Genomic DNA, 22,532 nt, shown 5'->3' on the forward strand with positions numbered 1-22,532 from the left:
TGTGCTCAAGAGGGGCGCGAACAGCTGTCACTCAAGGAACGAGAGCCAAATTCCACTCCTGTGCAATCTATAGAGATAGGTTAGAACAATTCGGACATGTTTCTCGACGTGCCTACTCATCACCTTTGACCAAGCAATTTACGGTTCAATAAGACGCTATACATCATGGCCAGATGAACTATACTTCCTCCAGATGCTAATACCATCAGATAAGAAGCACTTTCAACTGCTGAACAAGATGACAGCCTTGACTTCCAAAGCCTACGGTCGCAGGCTGTCGCTCACTTATGCCGACGTGTACTGTACTTCGCAAGTAGCCTGATTTATAGGTCTTTTCTTCGCCACTATTCCTTTCGCGAAGAACCTCGAAGATCGTTGGAACAGCAGACCTTAGAGGCTATGAGTTGGTAAGATGTGATTAATCTCAGATTGCCACTCTCACCTTAGTCAAATAATAACCGAGATGGAGGCCGATACAGACATGTAGGCTCCATTCTCAATCTGACCCAATTCCGACTCATTCAGGGAGAAATCGCGAATCTTTTGCGAAGTCTGGATCCTCGCGGAAGTTATTCTTTCTCCCCATTGCTCATTGTTTTGATACCTTGCCTTCAAGTCAATGCCGACTTTCCAGAGGCACCAGTAGCAACTGGTGAATTCTGGGCATGTAACAGAGGACTTATCTCAGCCGATAAGACGAGTCTTAGTATTGATGCAGGAATCTCGAAGATCTCGACCCCAGACCAAGATAAGAGTCTACCCCAACAATATTCGTAATGCCCAAAACCTCGATCAAGGCGGCAAAGAATTTCAGAAACTAGCATAATATGCAAAGTGGATTGCGCCGTGAGGTAAGCTGTTGCATCACCAGCTCCTCGGATTCGTCGTAAATGTCTTACCATCTCTGTTAACCATGGGCAGCCACCAAATGAAGTGTTTAGCGTCCCGGCGAAAGGCAGAAGGGCTTGTCGGGAACGCGGGGCATGAAGTCTTAGATTATGCGGCAGCTTCCAGTAGAGCCATCGGGATATGTCTAAATGTTCGAGCCACCGTGCTCAAGACCCACGCGTCAGTCATCACGCGGCAGTAAACGACATATGACACGTTAATCTCTCGGACGGAGCACGAGGAGTGACATTACAAGCTATTCTTAGCCATGGCCAAGGCGCGAATTTGCGAATCAAGGGAAGATCGAAGAATCTCGCCCGAGGAAACTGTTTACAGTCTGTTTAGAGCCTTAGTGTGAATCTGCAGCTACTTCAAGGAGGTTGGGGAAGGGCGGCGCTTCTATTAAAGAGACGCTGCCACACCTTGCCGCTTTGCGTAGAATGTTGGACATCAAGCAGGGAGTCTGGTGATTGACACAGTGTGCGCACTTTAATCAAATGAACGTGGAGAACTCCCAGCCACGTACCTTGACATTGAATATTCATGTGCTTGATCCGAATGCTGCAGGACACAAATAGAATGCAAAATGGGCCGAGTAGTCACAAGTCGAGAGCAAATGCTAGCATCATAATAATCCGTATTTCATATATCCACAGAAGCGGAGGTATGTGTCCTAGAAATTCCGATAGGGCTGAGACATGGATTTAAAGGTAAATGGAAGATACTATATTTAAGCGGTGTGCAAATATATATAATGATATGTCTTCATTTTCTCCGTGCTTAATGCAATTGCGGACCACACAAAATATTTATGGTACCTCATTTTAGTTTGGATAGAATATCACATAATGAGAGAATGGATGAGACGACATTGAATATTCTACATGGTAGATAGATGGTTAGGTTGTCAACTTGTTCATTAATGCAAGGAACCCGTCCAAAAACCGCCAACAATGCGGGAACGGAATAGCCACATGATGCGGGGATTTCAAGGTAAATTAAAACAAGGAGCTCAAGCAGATACTGCATATGTAAAGTCTACGGAGTACTATACAGCGGAAAAGAAAAAGATTCAACGCAGCAGCTGTAAGATGCTAAATTCTTTGTTCCAGAAGGTACTCAACCAACGGCATCCCACCGAAAGGCCGAAAAAAGTACACTTTCCGATAACGGGTTGGCATTGAGTTTCCTGAAAGCGCCAATCGGGCCGATGATTGGAGGGAAGTGAAGCCAGGCATCGGACCGGATCCAGAACCAAAAGCCAAGGCAGAGAAACCGGGTAGGATACTAGCGCTCACCGCCTGCAGTGGCCACAGGCTGCAAGCGTGGTCGATCCGTGTGGCGAACTTTCCCCCAAAGAACCAATTGACTGTGACGGAGATGGGCCATCTCGGCAGTTTTTTTTGGGGCTGGTGGCACTAACAGGCAGGAAGGTCTGTGTGTGCGGCAGAACCGCTCTCTGCAACCCCCTCCACCGAACTGCAATCCTAATACGAGACTAACCTAGAAAAGAGCTTTCTGCTTGCGATGACCTCACTCGGTTACACATTGGTGGCTGTTGTCCCGTCTAATCCTCGTCAGGGGATGTACTCCGTATTAAGAATGAGTCGTCAGATGGGTATGAATTGCATACTGATTAAAATCAGTCCCTCAATTTGAAATATCAGTAGTAAATTAGATGTCAAGGAAAAATGCCATTCACGCTGTGACGGATTAGTCAATGCAGCAATTGGAACTCGGGGAAGGGAAGGGGAGGAGGGGGATGGGACTTGACTGGCTCCGGATTGCGGACAGGAATTGCTTAGACTCCATAATTAGCAATGGAAAGAAAGCAAACGAAGGCTCCCAGTGCTCAACCCCCTCAAAATCCCCAAAAAATGTCGAGAAAAATTTTCTTTAGAGGCGGTCAGGGCCAGCAGAAAGGCCCATGATCCCCGGATCGGTGAGTTCAACAGCCCAATGAGAGAGCTCCATTAAGCCCGCCGTACACAAAATTTTATTCTTGAGAATTCTTCTTTCTCCTCCTCTCCTCTCTCTTTCCTATATTCTTCCTCCTCCCGTGCAGAAGCAGCAGAATCACTCTACCCCCTCCCCTCTTGCATCTTTCTCAAAAGGGTCTTGGAGGCTGCTGATGCTACGGTAGAGAGAATACCCCCCAGTCATACAGTCCCCGAGAGGACCTTTTTCCCCTCCCCCCACATACACAGTCACCACCCAGAATGCCGCAGTCCGCTGGTCACGAGGAGGCTGCCCTCCCCTCCTCCCCTCTCTCTGGAGGCGCAGTGGCCTACAACCAGATCAACAAGGAATTGCAGCCGCTTCCCCCGATGGAAGCTCACAATGGGGCCGTGATCCCTCCCGCTTCGGCTCCCTACCGGGGCAGCAATGGGAGGATGGTCGCCGTCGAGCTTGAGGACGGCACCGTCTACCAGGGCTACAGCTTTGGTGCCGAGAAGAGTATCGCCGGTGAATTGGTCTTCCAAACCGGTATGGTGGGATACCCAGAGTCCATCACGGATCCCTCGTATCGGGGCCAAATCCTCGTCGTTACCTTCCCCCTCGTCGGTAACTATGGTGTCCCCTCCCGGGAGACCATGGATGAGTTGTTGAAGACTCTTCCCAAGTACTTCGAGTCCACCCAGATTCACATCGCGGGTCTGGTCGTTGCTACTTACGCCGGAGAGGAATACTCCCACTTCCTTGCTCAATCCTCCCTTGGCCAGTGGCTGAAGGAGCAAGGTGTTCCTGCCGTCCATGGTGTCGATACCCGTGCTCTCACCAAGCGCATCCGTCAAAAGGGTAGCATGCTGGGTCGTCTGCTGCTCCAGAAGTCTGAGACTGTCAGCGACGCCACTGTTATCCCCACGGAGAAGGACAGCTGGAAGCCTTTCTTCGAACAGATCGAATGGGTTGACCCCAACAAGAAGAACCTGGTCGCCGAAGGTAGGCATTCGACTCACAACTCAGGCGAGAATGATCATTTCTGACTTGTATATGACAGTTTCGATCAAGGAACCCAAACTTTTCTCGCCTCCCGAGAACGTCGCCCTCAAACACCCCTCCGGTCGCCCGGTGCGTGTCCTCTGCTTGGACGTGGGTCTGAAGTTCAACCAGCTGCGCTGCTTGCTTGCCCGCGGTGTTGAGGTTCTCGTCGTTCCCTGGGATTATGACTTCCCTACTCTTGCTGGAAAGGACTATGACGGTCTGTTCGTCTCGAACGGTCCCGGTGACCCGGCTACCCTTGCCACCACCGTCAACAACCTCAGCAAGACCTTGAAGGAGGCCCGGACTCCCGTCTTCGGTATTTGCTTGGGTCACCAGCTGATCGCTCGCTCCGTCGGCGCCCAGACTTTGAAGATGAAGTTCGGTAACCGTGGTCACAACATTCCCTGCACTAGCATGCTCAGCGGAAAGTGCCACATCACTTCCCAGAACCACGGTTATGCCGTGGACTCCAACAGCCTCCCCGAGGGCTGGGAGGAGCTCTTCGTTAACGCCAACGACGGTAGTAACGAGGGTATCCGTCACGTTAGCCGGCCCTTCTTCAGTGTCCAGTTCCACCCTGAAAGCACCCCTGGTCCCAGAGATACCGAATACCTGTTCGACGTCTTCATCAACAGCATCAAGGACACCATGGCTTCCTCGGACGCTCTTCAGAAGCCTGTCTCTTTCCCTGGTGGCGCCAAGGAGGAGAACATCAGAATCGCTCCTCGCGTTTCCGTGAAGAAGGTCCTGATCTTGGGTAGTGGTGGTCTGAGCATTGGCCAGGCTGGTGAGTTTGACTACTCCGGTAGTCAGGCCATCAAGGCCCTGAAGGAGGAAGGCATCTACACCGTCTTGATCAACCCCAACATTGCCACTATCCAGACCTCCAAGGGTTTGGCTGACAAGGTCTACTTCCTTCCTGTGAACGCCGACTTTGTTCGCAAGGTGATCAAGCATGAGCGCCCTGATGCCATCTACTGTACCTTCGGTGGCCAGACCGCTCTGCAGGTCGGTATCCAGCTCAAGGATGAGTTCGAGTCCCTCGGTGTCAAGGTCCTCGGTACCCCTATTGATACTATCATTACCACCGAAGATCGTGAGCTGTTTGCTCGCAGCATGGACTCCATCAATGAGAAGTGTGCCAAGTCTGCATCTGCCTCCAACTTGGAAGAGGCCATGGGAGTCGTTGAAAGCATCGGCTTCCCCGTTATCGTCCGTGCTGCCTACGCCCTTGGAGGTCTTGGCAGTGGTTTCGCCGATAACATGGATGAACTGAGGGAGCTCTGCGTCAAGGCTTTCGCTGCCAGTCCTCAGGTGCTGATTGAGCGCAGTATGAAGGGATGGAAGGAAATCGAGTACGAAGTCGTCCGTGATGCCAGGGACAACTGCATCACTGTCTGTAACATGGAGAACTTCGACCCTCTCGGTATTCATACCGGTGACTCTATCGTTGTCGCTCCTTCCCAGACTCTTTCTGACGAAGACTACAACATGCTGCGTACAACTGCCGTCAACGTCATTCGCCACCTTGGTGTTGTCGGAGAGTGTAACATTCAGTATGCGCTGAACCCCTTCTCCAAGGAGTACTGCATTATCGAAGTCAATGCTCGTTTGTCCAGATCCTCTGCTCTTGCTTCCAAGGCCACTGGTTACCCTCTTGCCTTCATCGCTGCCAAGCTTGGTCTGGGTATCCCCTTGAACGAGATCAAGAACTCGGTCACCAAGGTCACTTGCGCTTGCTTCGAGCCTTCCCTTGACTACTGTGTCGTGAAGATTCCCCGTTGGGATCTCAAGAAGTTCACCCGTGTCTCCACCCAGCTCGGTTCTTCCATGAAGAGTGTTGGTGAGGTCATGGCTATCGGACGTACTTTCGAGGAAGCTATTCAGAAGGCTATCCGCTCCGTCGACTTCCACAACCTTGGATTCAACGAGACCAATGCCCTCATGTCCATTAAGGGCGAACTGCAGACTCCCTCTGACCAGCGTCTGTTTGCCATTGCCAACGCCATGGCTACTGGCTACAGCGTCGACGATATCTGGAAGCTTACCCAGATCGACAAGTGGTTCCTGAGCAGACTTAAGGGTCTTAGCGACTTCAGCAAGCTCATGACCCAATACAATGCCACCAGTGTGCCCAGGCCCCTCATCCGCCAGGCCAAGCAGCTTGGTTTCTCGGATCGTCAGCTTGCCAAGTTCCTCAGCTCCAACGAGCTGGCTATCAGACGTCTGCGTGTCGAGTCTGGTATCATTCCCATTGTGAAGCAGATCGATACGGTTGCTGCTGAGTTCCCCTCGGTCACCAACTACTTGTACCTCACATACAACGCCTCTGAGCACGATGTCAACTTTGAGGACAAGGGTATCATGGTTCTCGGATCTGGTGTTTACCGCATTGGTTCATCCGTCGAGTTCGATTGGTGTTCCGTGCGGGCTATCCGTACCCTTCGTGAACAGGGCCACAAGACGGTCATGGTCAACTACAACCCGGAGACTGTCAGTACCGACTATGATGAGGCTGACCGGTTGTACTTCGAGAACATCAACTTGGAGACCGTCCTTGACATCTACCAGTTGGAGTCCTCTAGCGGTGTGATTATCTCCATGGGTGGTCAGACTCCCAACAACATTGCTCTGCCCCTGCACCGCTTGAACGTTCGCATCCTTGGTACCTCACCCGAGATGATCGATGGTGCTGAGAACCGTTACAAGTTCTCCCGCATGCTTGACCGTATCGGAGTTGACCAGCCGGCTTGGAAGGAGCTTACTAGCACTGAGGAGGCTACCGAATTCTGTAACAAGGTCGGCTACCCTGTGCTTGTCAGACCTTCTTACGTGCTTTCCGGAGCTGCCATGAACACTGTCTACTCTGAGCACGACTTGGCCAGCTACCTCAACCAGGCTGCTGAGGTCTCCCGTGAGCACCCTGTGGTTATTACCAAGTACATTGAGAACGCCAAGGAGATTGAGATGGATGCTGTGGCTCGCAACGGTGTCATGGTTGGACACTTCATCTCTGAACACGTTGAGAACGCCGGTGTCCACTCTGGTGATGCCACCTTGATCCTGCCCCCGCAGGACCTGGATCCCGAGACCGTTCGCCGCATTGAGGAGGCTACCCGGAAGATCGGAAACGCTCTGAACGTCACTGGTCCTTACAACATCCAGTTCATCGCCAAGGACAACGACATCAAGGTCATCGAGTGTAACGTCAGAGCTTCTCGCTCTTTCCCCTTCGTCTCGAAGGTTATGGGCGTTGATCTCATTGAGATGGCTACTAAGGCGATGATCGGCGCTCCCTTCGCTGAATATCCCCCTGTTTCCATCCCTAAGGACTACGTCGGTGTGAAGGTGCCCCAGTTCTCCTTCTCTCGTCTCTCGGGTGCCGATCCCGTCCTGGGTGTCGAGATGGCCTCCACTGGAGAAGTCGCATCTTTCGGTCGTGACAAGTACGAAGCCTACCTCAAGGCCTTGATCTCCACCGGTTTCCGCCTTCCCAAGCGTAACGTGCTGTTCTCTATCGGTTCCTACAAGGAGAAGATGGAGATGCTGCCCTCGATCCGCAAGCTGCACCAGATTGGGTTCAACCTCTTCGCCACCTCCGGTACTGCTGATTTCCTGAAGGAGAACGGCGTTCCCGTCAAGTATCTCGAGATCCTTCCGGGAGAGGAGGAGGACATTAAGTCCGAGTACTCGCTCACTCAGCACTTGGCCAACAACCTGATTGACTTGTACATCAACTTGCCGTCCAACAACCGGTTCAGACGTCCTGCCAACTACATGAGTAAGGGTTACCGCACTCGTCGTATGGCTGTTGACTACCAGACTCCTCTGGTCACCAACGTCAAGAACGCCAAGATCCTCATTGAGGCCATTGCTCGCCACTTTGCTCTCAACGTGCAGACCATTGACTACCAGACCAGCCACCGCACTATCATCCTGCCCGGCTTGATCAACGTCGCTGCTTTCGTGCCCAACCTGATGGTTCCTGGCTCCCCTGACTTCCAGGCCATGACTAAGGCATCTATTGCCGCTGGTTTCAGCATGGTTCGCGTGATGCCCGTTGGTGTTGACGCTTCGGTCACCGATGCTCGTGCCCTGAAGATTGCCCAACAGAATGCTGAGAAGTCCTCTTTCTGCGACTTCAACTTCTCTGTTGTGGCCACTGCTGACAACGCCGACCAGATCGGACAAGTGACGGGAGACGTGGGCTCGCTCTTCATCCCCTTCAACCACCTGTCTGGCAACATCAGCAAGGTTGCTACGGTCACCAACCACTTCGGTAACTGGCCGTCCAGCAAGCCTATCATCACCGATGCCAAGTCTACTGACCTGGCCTCCGTCTTGCTGTTGGCTAGCCTCCACAGCCGCAACATTCACGTCATGAGTGTGTCGTCCAAGGAGGACATCAGTCTCATTGCTCTCAGCAAAGAGAAGGGTCTTAAGGTGACTTGCGATGTTTCCGTCTACAGTCTGTTCCTTACGAAGGATGACTTCCCCGAGTGCAGCTCACTGCCCTCGGTTGAGGACCAGAAGGCCTTGTGGGAGCACCTGAGCACCATCGATGTCTTCTCTGTCGGCAGCATCCCTTACCAGGTTGCTGGTGAGAAGAGCTCTCCAGTCGCCGGTATCGCCGAGACTCTGCCGCTCTTGTTCACTGCCGTCTCGGAGGGTCGCCTGACTGTTGAGGACATTGTCTCTCGTCTCTACGAGAACCCCAAGAAGATCTTCGAGCTTCACGACCAGGCCGACAGCTCCGTCGAGATTGAGGTTGACCGGCCGTACCTGTTCCAGGCACCCCAGGGTGCTTGGTCTCCTTTCAACGGCAAGAACGTTAGAGGGTCTGTGCAGCGTGTTGTTTTCCAGGGTAAGACCTCTTGCCTTGACGGTGAAATCATCTCCGATGCTTCCACTGGAACCGACATGTCCACCCACCGGATTGTGCCCGCCTCTCCTTCCGTGAAGGCCATGTCCCCTATGGTGCATGCTCGCCCCGAGAGCTCTCTCGACCGCAGACTGTCCTTCTCTGGAACTCCTCTCCGCCCTGGCCGCAAGCTTGCTGAGCAGGCCCCTGCTGTCGGAGAGCTTGGACCTCCTCTGTACACCCCCGTTCCCCAGGTGTCTTCCTCTCTTCTTGAGATGCTCTCTCGGTCCACCTTCAGACAGAAGCACGTGCTGTCCGTTAACCAGTTCACTCGGGCTGATCTGCACCTGCTCTTCACTGTGGCCCAGGAGATGCGCCTGGGAGTCCAGCGCCAGGGTGTGCTTGATATCCTGAAGGGCCGTGTTCTGTGCACTCTCTTCTATGAGCCTTCCACCCGGACGTCCGCTTCTTTCGATGCTGCCATGCAGCGTCTGGGAGGCCGCACCATTGCCATCTCCACCGAGCACTCCTCGACCAAGAAGGGTGAGACCCTGCAGGATACCGTCCGCACTCTCGGCTGCTACGGAGATGCCGTTGTTCTGCGTCACCCCGATCCCAGCAGCGCCGAGACCGCGGCCAAGTTCTCTCCCGTCCCCATCCTCAACGGTGGCAACGGCAGTGTTGAGCACCCCACTCAGGCGTTCCTTGACCTCTTCACCATCCGTGAAGAGCTCGGCACCGTTACCGGCCTGACCATCACCTTCACTGGTGACCTGCGTTACGGCCGCACTGTGCACTCGCTGCTGAAGCTGCTCCAGTTCTACGATGTTCGCGTCCAGCTGGTTGCGCCCAAGGATCTTTCCCTGCCCGAGGAGGTCCGCCAGCAAGTCATTGCCTCCGGCCAGCTTGTTGTGGAGTCTGAGGAGCTGACTCCTGAGATCGTTGCCCGCTCCGATGTTCTGTACTCTACTCGTGTGCAGAAGGAGCGCTTCAGCGATCTGGCTCAGTACGAGCGTCTGAAGAACAGCTTCGTCATTGACAACGCTCTTCTGAAGCACGCCAAGAGCCACATGGTCGTGATGCACCCTCTGCCCCGTAACGCGGAGATCTCGGAGGAAGTTGACTTCGACCAGCGGGCGGCCTACTTCCGCCAGGTTAGTTTCTCCCCCGCCCCATTGACTGAACATGATGCTGATGTTGGACTACAGATGAGATATGGTCTCTACTGCCGTATGGCTCTGCTTGCGTTGATTCTGGCGCCTTAGGTCATTCCGGGGTATTGACGAGTACTACGATTTGAGGGAACCCAAGGATTTCTGTGGCGTTGTTTCACAGGTCTGAATGGCGACCTCCAAGCATCATGTGTGATTTACGTTGCGTGTTGCTTTTCTTCCTTTTTTTTCCGCATTGGCTGGTGTTTTTCGAAAAGTTAAGCAGTGTTATACATATACCGCGTAGGCTGCGAGGCGATTAGAATGCCCGCATGATAGATTAGATGAATTTCCTTGAACACAATCATCCCGTTATGTGTGATGTATGTGATGTGTGTATTATGTATTGTGTGTGATGTGTGTGTGTTATGTGTGTGTTCTGTGTGTTGTGTGTGTCGTGTTCGTTATGTGTGTGTTTCGTGTGTGTGTGTGTGTGGTGTTTTCTGTTGTGTTTGGCGTTTTCTTTGATTTTTTTGGCGTGTTATCTTTTCTTTTACCTTTTCCCCCTTGTTTCTTTTCTTTTATCATTGGGTTTGGATGGACGGACTTTGGGTTTTGGGAATACTGGACTGGCGTTTGAATTCTTCGGGACATTTTGGGTGGGATGGACAACAACAAGAGATACCCCTGACGACTACTAACAAGATACCACCGAGAAATGTTGATCATGTCTCGCAACAATATTATGATGATTATTCGATGCCATCTATTTCCCATTCATTCCATTTCTAAACCTTGTATACTTGTACTTCCAGTCTAAACCTTGTATACTTGTACTTCCAGTCTATGCTGGACAAATCTAACTTTTAAGTATTATTAGTAAGAATGAGGGTTACCTTTGCATAACACTTCACACTTCCTACATAAATTACTATGCAAATTAGTTATGCTCATATTATGCATTTAAGAAACGCTGCCAACTGGTCTGAGCGATGAACCAGATAGTATAATTTAGCATCTCAGCTCTCGACCGAGTGAGCCAGATGACGTTGAGCGGGCTGCAGATGGCGTGCTTTCTCCTCCAGAATACACCACCTCGCGCCTCTTATTCATCACTTAACTGTGTACCCAGAATAACTATCAACTGTTCAATACAAGATCAGCAGTCTGAATTTCACTTACAGAGCAACATAATTTCTCACCAATACTATGCAGGTCTTACATATCATATCCAGGTAGTGGGTCTACCATCAAACAATCCATCATCACCACCAGGAACATCTACCTATTTACCCCCACCCCCAAACCTTGTTAACTTTACTTCCTCCTATGTGGATTACTCCACCAATCTCGCCATCACCGCTCCATATTGCGCATCGGCTCGTGTATGCAAATATTCCATAGCGGGCAAGGATTGACCCTTCTGGTCCCTGACAATGCCTTTCATCGCGGCCGCCATGATGTCTGTCCCACGTGGAGTACCACTCCAGCAAACCCTTATATGGTCCCGTCTCGTCATGCAATATTAATCACTTGACGCTGTCTGCAACGTTCCAAGTTACTGTCAGGAACAGTAATCCATACCTCTGCTATGAGCAGCATGGCATCCACACCCGAAAAGACAATAGAGGCCGACGAAAAGGCCGCCTCCCCCAGCACAAGCAGCCTCACCAACATCAACGAGAAAGCTCTCCTTCGCAAACTAGACTTTCGTCTCCTCCCACCACTAACCATCCTATATCTCTTATCGTTCCTCGATCGCAGCAATGGTACCCCCTCGCCCTTTCTTTGCACCCGATAAAAGTCCCCCAAACCTAACCAATACTCCAATCTTATAGTGGGAAACGCCCGACTCGAAGGCATGGCCACTGAGATCCACATGTGTATGTACCACCCACCCCTACCATATCACATCACATAGCAATAAACCCTAACCAAACAACAGCAGGAGACCAATACCTCACCGGCCTAACCCTCTACTTCATCGGCTACGTCCTCTTCGAAGTACCCTGCAACATCGTCTTGAAGAAAACCACACCCCGGATCTGGCTCCCCACATTAACATTAGTCTGGGGTGTTGTGGCGACGCTTCTGGGCGTGGTGCAAAACTATGCGGGATATCTAACTTCACGAACTGGTACACACATACCCCCCTCCCCGCTAAACCTACCGTATCATAACATGTACAATGCTAAAAGTGTGATAAATCAGCCCTCGGCATAGCAGAAAGTGGCCTCTTCCCCGGCGTCGTCTTCTACCTATCAATGTGGTATAAACGCAACGAGCAACACTACCGCGTAGCTTTATTCTTCAGTGCTGCTTCGTTGGCAGGTGCTTTTGGAGGGATTTTAGCATGGGTTTGTACCCCATCCCTTTCTATTCTAGCCAAGCTAATGATGAATACAGGGAATAGCCCACATGAAAGGCGTAGGCGGATACAGCGGCTGGAGATGGATTTTCATCCTGGTACCATCCCCACCTCCCCTACCTCAAACCCCAACTAACGAAAAGGTAAAAAAATAAAGGAAGGCCTCCTAACAGTCCTCATGTCCATCGGCGCCTACTTCTGGGTCTACAACTACCCCTCAACAGCCGAATTCCTAACCCCCGAAGAGCGCCAATTCATCCAATTCCGTCTGAAGAACGATAACGACTCTACCCGCGACGAGCAATTCACCTGGAGTGCTGTCTTCGACGCCTTCAAAGATATCAAAGTCTGGTTATACGGATTAGCATTTCATACGATGTCGCTTCCACTCTACACTCTATCTTTGTTCATGGTGAGCTACTTTCCCTCCATACACACAACACATAGCACTCACTAACAATCACATCTATATAAAATTATAGCCAACAATTATCTCCGCCCTAGGCTACACATCCGCGCAAGCCCAACTCCTTACCGTCCCGCCCTACGCCGTTGCCTTCGTTCTAACCATAACCGTCGCCATCCTATCAGAGCGCACGCACCGCCGCGCGCCCTTCATTCTGGGTTCTTCGGCACTAGCATGCATAGGCTATATCCTTCTACTAACTGACCATCGACCTGGGGTATCCTATCTAGGGACGTTCTTCGCTGCAGCGGGGATTTACCCCGCCGTGGCGATCGTCTTATCGTGGCCGGCGAATAATGTCTCCGGTCAGACGAAGAGATGTATTGCGAATGCGATGCAAATTTCCATTGGGAATTTGGGCGCTGTGTTGGGGACGCAGTTGTATCGGACGGAGACGAGTCCGAGGTATTTTCTGGGTCATGGGTTTGCGTTGGGGTATTTGGTGGCCAATTTGGTGGTTGTGGGGGTGTTGTGGGAGGTGTTGAGGAGGGAGAATAGGGTTAAGGCGGAGGTGAGGGAGAGGGAGGGGATGGAAGCGTTGATGGGGGATGTGGGGGATGCTGAGGGGGACTTTATTGGAGATAGGGATCCTAGATGGATATTTCAGACGTAGTCTGAGTACTGTCTAGTTATTTGGAGGTATAAGGGCTAGAATAGTGGTATGACTCTCTTGCACGTCTAATTGGGATACTTGCTTCATATTCTCATTTCAGAAGAGTAGTAAGTTAATATGAATAACCCTAACTTGCACCGCTCATGCTGCGTAGCTGGATAGATTGACACTCTTAGCAGCTATGAAGAAGAGTTACCCTAGGAATGTAAGGGCCAGCTATAGCAACCGGGTCAGTAATGCTCATTTAAGCAAAAAGGTGCATAAAAGGCACCGAAGTGGAAGATACTCTCGAATTTGAGCGCATCTCCTCGAGATCCTGATACAACAAACCCTCCGCATAACAGGGCTGCAAAATCTGCTCTATCCAAGTGTAGCAAGCCAGGAGCTTAGGAATTGGCACCGCTGAGGCATACTTTTCAAGTCAGAGGAGGTTATCAGCTTCGTGGACGGTGACATTGGCTCCATGTTTCAACGTCCAATCGAAGACACGTTCACGATTTCGGCCTTCGTCCGCCAGAGCTTGGTGACTTTCATACCGTCGAGCTTGTTAGGATCCGGTGCTGTATGATAAGGGCAGATATAGTGGGGCTTCCACAATTTTTGTAGCTTCTCCTGACCGGTATTTCTCTCGTTCGTTCCTCCAATGTCTAATATCTCATAGTCTACTATCTCGACGTCTGCTCCTCCATAGTTTGTCTTACCATCGTCCCTTTCTCCCCTTTCTACCAAGCCTATTCGAGGAAGAACATGGCAGAGGATCAGAGCCTTGATAAATAATAGATAGTGGGTCGTACAGATCATCAATCCGTGTAGAGAGTGCGCTTCCAGGCTAGAATTCGACCTCAGCCCCGAGAAACGAAAAAGCTGTAATAACATCTTTCCATCATGCAAATAGGACCAGGGTGGTGAGGAGTACAGCGCATCAGGCTAGTCAAACTGCATTAACGGGATAAAAACAGTTAGTGTACATGCTTGTATGTACGTGCGAGTGTTTGTGTGTGTGCGAGAGAGAGGGAGGGATGAGGAAAGGAAGATAGATGGAGGAACGTATCTTGAGTTGCCTAATTGGGTAGTCCTGTCCCAAGGCCAACATGACTTCCCAAAAGAGACATCTTTAGTCACGACTTCGTTCTCCTTCTCAGTTCCTTCCTCTCTTGTTCTGGAGGCATCATCTCCTGGTTATAAAGCGAACGATGGTTTCTCTATTCTTGCCAATCTCTTCCACAACATTCCTTTCTCTTGATTCCATCATCTTATCGTACTTGTTCATTCGCTACAACTTGTTATATCTTATATCACCATCATCACTCTTACCATGGCAAACGCAAACCAGGCACTCCAGAACCCGAACGCCCGAAACCAGCCCATCCAAAACCAGCCTATACAGAGCCAAACCACCCCAAATCGGCTTAGCTGGTGGAGATGGACGGACCTCCGCATTCGCCAACATCGCAGATTGGTCGAAAAGCACTACCCCATGCCAGAAGGCGGACCAGCCCATGCCAAGGGGACCATACAAGTCGAGTCGCGACAAACTGGACGCATGATACGCGTCAATTGGTACTGCGGAATGGATAACAACAGCGCTGCAGCTCCAGTCATCATCCATCTCAGCGGCAGGAACTTCTGCGTCAAATCTCATGGCATCGACGATGAATTCCTTCACCTTGTTGCACGTGAAAATAGCCCCTTCGTAGTCCTCGACGTTGAGTACCGTATCGCCCCGGAGTACCCATACCCTGCAGCTCTCGAGGACATCCAGGACGTATTGCAATATCTCGGGCACCATCGTGACGAATACGATCTCGACCACTTGGCTATCTGTGGCTTCGGTGCTGGGGGAAATTTGGCCCTGGCTACGGCTATTAGTTCCCCCCGGGACACTTTTGAAACCGCGGTTGTGTTTTATCCGGTCACGGATTTGTCGTATCCAGAGAAGCGCAAGATTCAGCTTATGGAACCGGTAATAAGGAAGAAAATGAGAAGGGGGACGGGTGGAGTGATGCCGGCATGGGTGATGGAGTCGACTGTCCAGTCTTATTTGCGTGGGAACCGTCCTAACATGGTGGACGATCCGAGGCTTTCGCCTATTCGCCAGCAGGACGAGACTAGATTTCCGCGAAGGTTACTATTCATTACAGCTGAAGGGGATCCGTGGACCGCGGACACCAGGACGTTGGCAGCTGGGTTGATATATGCTAGGCGTCGGGATCCGACAGCATTGCCGACAGTGTTTTATCACGAGATGCCTGGCGTAGGTCATGCTTGGGATAAGTATAGGAAACTTGATGCGAATGGACTGGAACAGAAGAACATAGCGTATGAGACGGCGGCGCGGTTTTTGAGAAGAGAGATCGACCCATGACATTCATGCATTCGTTCAGTTGTTAGTGGACTCTATGTGATTATAATTATCTCTAGGTTAGGCTAGGCCAGCTCCGGCCAATATTTCTGCACCAGCGTCTTCTTGTTCACTTTGCCCATGGCATTACGTTCAATCGCTTCCACCAACTTCAATACCGTCGGCACCTTGTAAGGCGCCATCTCCTGCTTGAGCTGCGCACGCAGACTCGCCAGTTCCAGGGGTTCCGTCTATATCCATATTAGCATGCAATCTCTCAACCCGTAACAATAAAAACATCAAACAAGATAAACTTACCCCAGACCGCTGCTTAACCACGGCAGCCACACGCTGTCCCCATTCCTCATCCGCCAATCCCACAACCGCCACCTCCTGGATAGCATCCAATCCCAGCATCTTCCGCTCCACCTCCAACGCCGAGATCTTATACCCCCCAGACTTAATCAAGTCAACAGACGCACGGCCCTGAATGAAGTACGCCCCCTGCGCATCCCGTCTCGCCACATCCCCAGTCTTGAACCATCCATCCTCCGTAAACTCCTTCTTCGTAGCCTCCGGCTTACGCCAATACTCAATGAAGACATTATCACCCTTAATCTCAATCATCCCATCCTCATCCACCGCGTCAACCACCTTCCCACGCTCCTTATCCGTCAACCGCACCTGCACACCCGGCAACGGCCACCCCACGCTCCCGTCAATGCGCTTCTCCGTCTCCAAACCACAGCTAATCGCCATGCCGATCTCAGTCATTCCAAACCGCTCAAGAAGAACCTGTCCCGTGATAGCAGCGAACTTGCTCTTCACCGGGGTCGGGAGCGCCGCGGACCCGCTGACCATAAGACGGAGGGACTGGGCGCCGGAGCGGGCGGCGGCTTCGTGCTCGGTGCCTCGCAGGTGGGTTTCGAAGTAGTCGATGAGACGCGAGTAGATGGTGGGCACGGCCATGAACATGGTGGAGCCGCCTTCGCGCCAGCGGGTCCAGATCGTGGCGGGGTCGAATTTCGGGTGCATTTCGACGGTGACGCCGCTGAGGAGACTGGCTGTGAGGCCGTTGATGATGCCGTGGATGTGGTGGAGGGGGAGCACGTGGATGAGTCGGTCACTGGGGTTGTATTTCCACGCTTCGATTAGGCATTGTGCTTGGAAGGTGATGTTCTTGTGTGTGGTTACGCAGCCCTTTGGGTTGCTGGTTGTGCCGGAGGTGTAGATCATCAGGGCGCGGTGGTTCAGGAATGAGATTGGGCTGATGGTGGGGAGGGTGATTGCGGTGGTGGTTTGCTGGTGGGGAGTGAGGGGTTTGAAGGGGATCGGTTTGCTGATGCTTTCCTTCAGGGGGGTTTCGAAGTGCGCGAATGTTGGGTGCAGGAAGATCAGGGATGGGTCGGAGTCTCCGATTGTGTAGAGGAGCTCTTTGACGGGATGGGTGGTGCCTTGGGTTTGGTTAGGTTAGTGTTTGTCAATGGTTTTGTGAGGCGCAATTGCTGATTAAGTTGTCTGGAGCTTGTGATAGTGCAGGGGTGCTGTGGACATACAGAGAGGGACGGTGACACCCCCCGCGGCCCAGACGGCCCATTGCGTAACCACGTAGTCGTAGCCGTTGGGCGTCAGGAAGGCGATGCGGCGCTCTTCTAGGTTTCCGACTTCGGTGAGGCCTAGCTCCTCCAGAATGACCTTCTTCAGGGCGGCCGCATCGGCTAGCAGTTGTCCATAGGTGAATTCCTGCCCTTTGGTGGCGTCCACGACGGCAATCTTGTCGGGAGTGTTCTGCGCAAAGGCATTTGCCTGCACGAACAAGGGCAGAGAGGGAAGGGCCGTCAATGGGAGGGCCTGGTGCTCCGCATCTTGCCTGCGCGAACCACGTTGGATGTGAGCATTACTTAGGGTTACAAGTAGCCGCGGATAAAGGCTCGGGAGCGATACTCACCCTTGTATAGATTGACCATTAGTGAGTCCCATGTTGATTGATTGATGTCGCGCGGGGGAGAGATTGTACTGATTGAAGGGAGGGAGAAAGATTAGATCGGATAAAAAAGCGACAGACGAAAAAAAGAAGCAAGGAGCCCCAGAAGGGAGCCAATAGAGGGGATGAACCCACTTGCTGTTGAGTCTGCACGCAATAATCTTCGTCCGCTGCTTATCGTTCGGAGTTTCACGCGGATTTTGTAGCCGAAACTGTTGGGGTCCGCCGCTCGGCTTCTAGATTTGGGGCCGAGGTGGAACTGCGTCCAGCCATGCCCACTTCATGTTGATGGAAAATAATTGCTATCAGCTGTGCATTCAGTTGCTGGTGAGAGGGAGTATTCATCCCCTAGAATCTGATGAAATAGCTGTGTCTGGGGGCAGGTAATGAAGATACCATCGTGTAGACCATCGTCTCAGGTATCTGACGTCAGATCGCGTCCTAGTCATCCGCCATGAAAAGGCTGTCAGCATACTAGCCACACTTGTTTCAGACAAGTAGCGAGTCATGCTAAATAGTAGCATCCACTGACAACCAACAAGGAATGTGGAGAGATCAGTCAGTTGGCAGCTCGACTTCGAGGGAGACATCAATGAGCAGTCTATATTCACGTGATCACACGTGCCCGGGATTGGCTTGATGCCGACTTCGGAGATCTTAGTCTCTATCCCCGCTTCAGTAACATCGTGCAGGTAGCTCGAAGGACAAGCATCTGCATATCTCTGCTTGTAGTGCTTTCTCAGTCTTGCCGATTGCAAGTTTTCCAATCAAAAGAGGTGGAATTTGTGCAGGCATACACGAATCCGTTGAACGGTGGTATAGCGCCATATACACGACTAGCTCGGCGTTCATGGGTATGGATATAACATCTAGAGAATACAGAATAGAAGACACAAAAAGAAAGCCATTCTGGAGCACTCGCGTGGGGTCCATGTCAAACAGACTGAGCATGAGAAAGTGCACAAACAGGCGACGCAGAACACACATCATCAAATGTAGCCTCCTGAGGCTAGTGGTAATAAACAGAAAAATAAACCAATATACACGCGTCACTTAGATAATTGCAGCTGCCGCGGCAGTGTCCGCTAACCCGGAAATAAGGGACTCAGACCGGGTCATCTGCGGTCGTTCGGTGAACTCCTCGCCCGTCTCCAAATCCTTTGCGACGAGATCGGTAAAGTCAACGCCCACCTCGGTCAGCTGATCGGCTTGCTCGTGTACAATGTCAATGCATTTCTGCCAGACAGTCGTGCCGCGTTGAACGCTGCTGAGTTGGCGGGTGAGCAGGGCGTTGAAGCCGTCGAGGTGGTGTTTTGCCCAGCGGATGCTGGCGCTGGACATAACTGGCGGAAAGCACTGTTGGTAGATGCTAATAGTGTTCTTGATCAACGTGAAGTACACATAGGAGATCTGAAAAATGTATAGGGGGAGGTCACCCTCGAAGACACAGGCACTGCAGAAGGTTAGTTATTCGTGCTTGTGAGCGAGTGGTACGGGGAGACATACCGAATCCGTTTGGAGACAATTTCCGAGCGGGTTTTCAAAAAAGCTTCCCGGGCTTGATCTTCGAATCCCAACCGCGTGAGCCAGGAGACTCTGGTTTTGGTGGATACAGGAAACGAGTGGGTATCCACGAGCGCTCGCAGGATAACCTCCGCCAGGGTGGCTGCACGCTCGTCGACCTTCGTGTTGATCACGTCCTGCGCGATCGCGTTGCCCTTCAGGCCCTTGGCGAGCTTGCGAAGCCGCTCGACGTTGGCCACTGCCTCTTCAAACCGCTGCAGGGCGATGTCAATATCCAGCTCGTCCACCTGCCCGTCAACCCAGCGAAGATTCTGTTGCTTTCCGTCCACATCGATACGCACCTCCGGTTTGTCGCGGGTGCTCTCGCCGCCGTCGTACTGATCAGGCATGGGTGAATGGGAGGGGCGCCGGACGCCCAAGTAGCCAAATGACTCGGTGGACTTGCTTGCGGCCTCGGTCTCGGAGCGAAGCGTACGTCGGAGATCCTCGACGGTCTTCCGGAAGGTCGCGAGCAGCTCCCCTTTAGCCGAGCTGTCGCGCTTGTCATGGCGATAGGTAAACGGTTTTCCGCCGACGCGGACGTTGATCGCATTTGCTATTCCCCGGTCTTCGGCTTCATCTCGAGCGACCCCCGCGGAGAGATTGGCACCAAGGTCGATCATATCAACGTCTTGTAAGGGCCAGCACTCTTCTGCGACCAGCTTGGTGGGAACCGGCCCGCGATGGCTGCTCTGGTCTACCCGCTTGCGCTTCTTCGCAGCGATCAGCAGGTGGTCGTTGAGCAGCACTATGTGAACTGGTCGCCTGGGCTTCCAGGTTGCAGAGTCCAGTTCCACCCAATGTCCCGTCTCCATCACGATGTGTCGACCGGGAACCACCGGTAGGAACTTCTGAGAGCCTTCCACCGTCTTCCAGAGGGTCTGGAGCTGGACGTTCCACATGCTCTCCAGATTAGCCACAGAACTGCGGTTGGCATTGCGTTTCGGCATGTACTCGTCAACGGCGGGGGACATGGGATTCGGGGTGTTGCCGATGGTGGTCTGTCCGAGCGCCGTGGTAAGCTCCGCCATCAGAGTGCGGAGGGTCCGCATTTCTCCTTTGAGCTTCTCCGCCTCCTTACTGATCTTGATGAATTGAGTGCGGTTCTGGTAAACATTTTGCTGCAGATCGGTCGAAGTTCGGTTTTTGACCTTCCGAAGACTCTTCTGGAATGCCTCGATTTCCTCTTCCGAGGCATTGGCGAGCAAATTGGCAACGTCTGACGTAGATTGGTGCCACGTTAGCACCCGTGGGATGGGGAGTCCGCGGGGACATATGTCGGGCGTCACTCACACTTGTCAACTGGGAGACTGGGATCGCGAAGGGCATTCAAGTCCACCTTGGGGGGACCAGAAGACTCTGTGGACGGTCTGCGACTCGTCTCGGGTGGGCTGAGCCCGCCATACGTGGCTGGTGCCTTGGGCAGGCCCGGCACCGGCGGAGCGCTGACATCGAAGTCGGGAACCTGATTGAAACGGGTGGAATAACGGCGCTTGACTAAATCAGAAGTCGCGCCCTTCGAAGGGGCTCGGTCTAGGGATGTCGAGCTGGGAGAGGAAGTATTCTGGCCTGGAGTGCCGGCACCCTTACTGCCATTACTGGTCGGCAAAGGACCGGATATGGGCTTCGGAGCACTGATCTGGGGGCGGGGCCGGCGCGACTTGCTGCGAAGGGTCAAGCCACGGCTCTCCATGACTGGCAAGGAGTCTATGAGAAGAAAAGATTGAGCCTGCAATCTCGTGGAAGGGGCGGAATGTAGCGAGAGAGAGGAAGTATAGAGAGAAGGGGAGTATGGGAGGCAGCTCAAGCGGGACAGAAACCCCGAGGCGGAACAACAATGATCCCGGCAAAATTATCCGGACAGCAAAAGAATTGCCGTCATCTCTTCACGTCCGCTTGTTTGCCTGTCTTGCTTCAGCTCAATCCTCTCCCGTACCCTCCCCCCTTCGACGCCGTCTAGTTCCCTTTTCTTGGTGGACTCTTCCTTTCGCCGCTTCCGTCTCTTCCCAATTTTCACATTCCACTCAACCTTCATCATGAGGACGTCGACCTTGATTGCCGCTACTGCCGGCACAATCGTCACCGGCCTTCTGGGTAAGGACACCAGCCCGGCCATCCACGGAACCATATACCGAAATTGTCCCAACTAAGATGCTGATCGCCTTCATTGCCCTTTCTAGCCTACGCCGTCTACTTTGACCACAAGAGACAGACCGACCCGGAGTTCCGCAAAGCTCTCAAGAGGAACAACCGCCGCATGGCAAGGGCTGTCAAGGAGGAGGCTGAGGCCCAGGGTGCCATGCAGCGCGAAGTCATCAAGAAGGTCGTGCAGCAGGCCAAGGATGAGGGTTTCCCCACGGACCTGGAGGAGAAGGAGGCCTACTTCATGAGCCAGGTTGCTCAGGGAGAGTCTCTTGTTGCCGAAGGTATGCATCCCCCGACATGACGCGCTTCGCACACGTCCCCTACACCTTCTATGCATTGGCAATTCACATACCAACCGTATTACAGAACCCATTGAGGCTGCCCTGTGCTTCTACAAGGCCCTCAAGGTCTACCCCCAGCCTAAGGACCTGATCTCCATCTACGACAAGACCGTGCCCAAGGAGGTGCTCGAGATCCTGGCCGAGATGGTCGCTCTGGACTCCGGTCTGAAGCTCGGCTCGTTCACCGGCGAGGGCTCCGCCCCGGAGAGCCACGGAGTCGAGTAAATTCGATTCCACCATGACTTTTGATCCCCCGGCCTCCCCATCTTTCTCCCTCTTGCTCCGTTCACCCACCCGCCCTTTATCCGCATCAGAACCTTGGCCTTGAACGTGTGTCTTCTATAATATCCGGTTCACGCTGGGCCGTAGCCTGGTCCTCTGGCAGTGACGGAATCATCGGGAATCGATGTCCGTCTGCCAATCACGCTTCTCCCCTCTCCGTTTACCCATGTACTTCCGCATCATTTCCTTTCCAGATTTCCCTGTATATGTGCATTGTGTCTTGGCCGCCGACCTGGCGGGCATTTTTGGAATTTTTTCGGCGCCATCACTGTGTTGTTTCTTCACCTCACCATTTTCTCATTCTCAACCGGGCCTGAACGGACGGCAAATGATCCGAGTCACTGGGGCCGGTAATAACTTCTTCCCGAGGTTTTCTCACGATGGGATGAAAACCCGGGTATGTATTCTTAGACGCACGAACATGTAGTAGTTGAGAGTGCACGAGTCACTTGAGCCGAAAACGATGATTTGTTTGATGTGAAACAAGCGAACATGAAATGTATGCAGTGTAGGGAGCGGTGAGCTATGTGGTGATGTGTTTATA

At 52.4% G+C, this 22,532-nt stretch overlaps 7 protein-coding genes across 7 annotated transcripts; 4 read left to right on the forward strand and 3 right to left on the reverse strand.

The window, feature by feature from the left end:
• Nucleotides 1–2,935: 2,935 nt before the first annotated feature.
• BO88DRAFT_409370 (bifunctional carbamoylphosphate synthetase/aspartate transcarbamylase) lies at nt 2,936–10,071 on the forward strand. The gene is made up of 3 exons (XM_025707937.1): nt 2,936–3,831; nt 3,890–9,888; nt 9,943–10,071. The coding sequence occupies exons 1-3, from the start codon at nt 3,108–3,110 to the stop codon at nt 9,997–9,999; spliced, it is 6,780 nt and encodes a 2,259-aa protein (XP_025557069.1). The 5' UTR covers nt 2,936–3,107; the 3' UTR covers nt 10,000–10,071.
• An 84-nt stretch (nt 10,072–10,155) lies between these two features.
• Nucleotides 10,156–10,769, reverse strand: BO88DRAFT_223198 (uncharacterized protein). Its single transcript, XM_025702020.1, has one exon. It carries the CDS (start codon nt 10,660–10,662, stop codon nt 10,312–10,314), a length of 351 nt encoding a protein of 116 aa, XP_025557070.1. The 5' UTR covers nt 10,663–10,769; the 3' UTR covers nt 10,156–10,311.
• A 697-nt stretch (nt 10,770–11,466) lies between these two features.
• Nucleotides 11,467–13,332, forward strand: BO88DRAFT_376688 (allantoate permease family MFS transporter; the record flags this gene model as incomplete). Its single annotated transcript, XM_025704370.1, has 7 exons — nt 11,467–11,654; nt 11,724–11,768; nt 11,831–12,022; nt 12,097–12,242; nt 12,292–12,351; nt 12,411–12,665; nt 12,736–13,332. The coding sequence occupies exons 1-7, from the start codon at nt 11,477–11,479 to the stop codon at nt 13,330–13,332; spliced, it is 1,473 nt and encodes a 490-aa protein (XP_025557071.1). The 5' UTR covers nt 11,467–11,476.
• Nucleotides 13,333–14,449: 1,117 nt separating this feature from the next.
• On the forward strand, nt 14,450–15,697 carry BO88DRAFT_477798 (alpha/beta-hydrolase; the record flags this gene model as incomplete). The annotated part of the gene is made up of 1 exon (XM_025711982.1): nt 14,450–15,697. Exon 1 carries the CDS (start codon nt 14,648–14,650, stop codon nt 15,695–15,697), a length of 1,050 nt encoding a protein of 349 aa, XP_025557072.1. The 5' UTR covers nt 14,450–14,647.
• On the reverse strand, nt 15,694–17,730 carry BO88DRAFT_409372 (acyl-CoA synthetase). The gene is made up of 4 exons (XM_025707938.1): nt 17,622–17,730; nt 17,230–17,543; nt 15,992–17,127; nt 15,694–15,924 (listed from the first exon to the last, which is right to left on the reverse strand). Exons 1-4 carry the CDS (start codon nt 17,651–17,653, stop codon nt 15,760–15,762), a joined length of 1,647 nt encoding a protein of 548 aa, XP_025557073.1. The 5' UTR covers nt 17,654–17,730; the 3' UTR covers nt 15,694–15,759.
• Nucleotides 17,731–18,710: 980 nt separating this feature from the next.
• Nucleotides 18,711–20,913, reverse strand: BO88DRAFT_353770 (exocyst subunit EXO84; the record flags this gene model as incomplete). The annotated part of the gene is made up of 3 exons (XM_025703650.1): nt 18,711–19,110; nt 19,164–20,439; nt 20,514–20,913. 3 exons carry the CDS (start codon nt 20,911–20,913, stop codon nt 18,711–18,713), a joined length of 2,076 nt encoding a protein of 691 aa, XP_025557074.1.
• Nucleotides 20,914–21,256: 343 nt separating this feature from the next.
• On the forward strand, nt 21,257–21,931 carry BO88DRAFT_459148 (TOM complex receptor protein TOM20; the record flags this gene model as incomplete). The annotated part of the gene is made up of 3 exons (XM_025711080.1): nt 21,257–21,314; nt 21,401–21,646; nt 21,732–21,931. The coding sequence occupies 3 exons, from the start codon at nt 21,257–21,259 to the stop codon at nt 21,929–21,931; spliced, it is 504 nt and encodes a 167-aa protein (XP_025557075.1).
• Nucleotides 21,932–22,532: the final 601 nt, after the last annotated feature.

The sequence above is a fragment of the Aspergillus vadensis genome, assembly GCF_003184925.1.
Source record: "Aspergillus vadensis CBS 113365 unplaced genomic scaffold BO88scaffold_44, whole genome shotgun sequence".
NCBI classification, from domain to species: Eukaryota; Fungi; Ascomycota; class Eurotiomycetes; order Eurotiales; family Aspergillaceae; genus Aspergillus; species Aspergillus vadensis.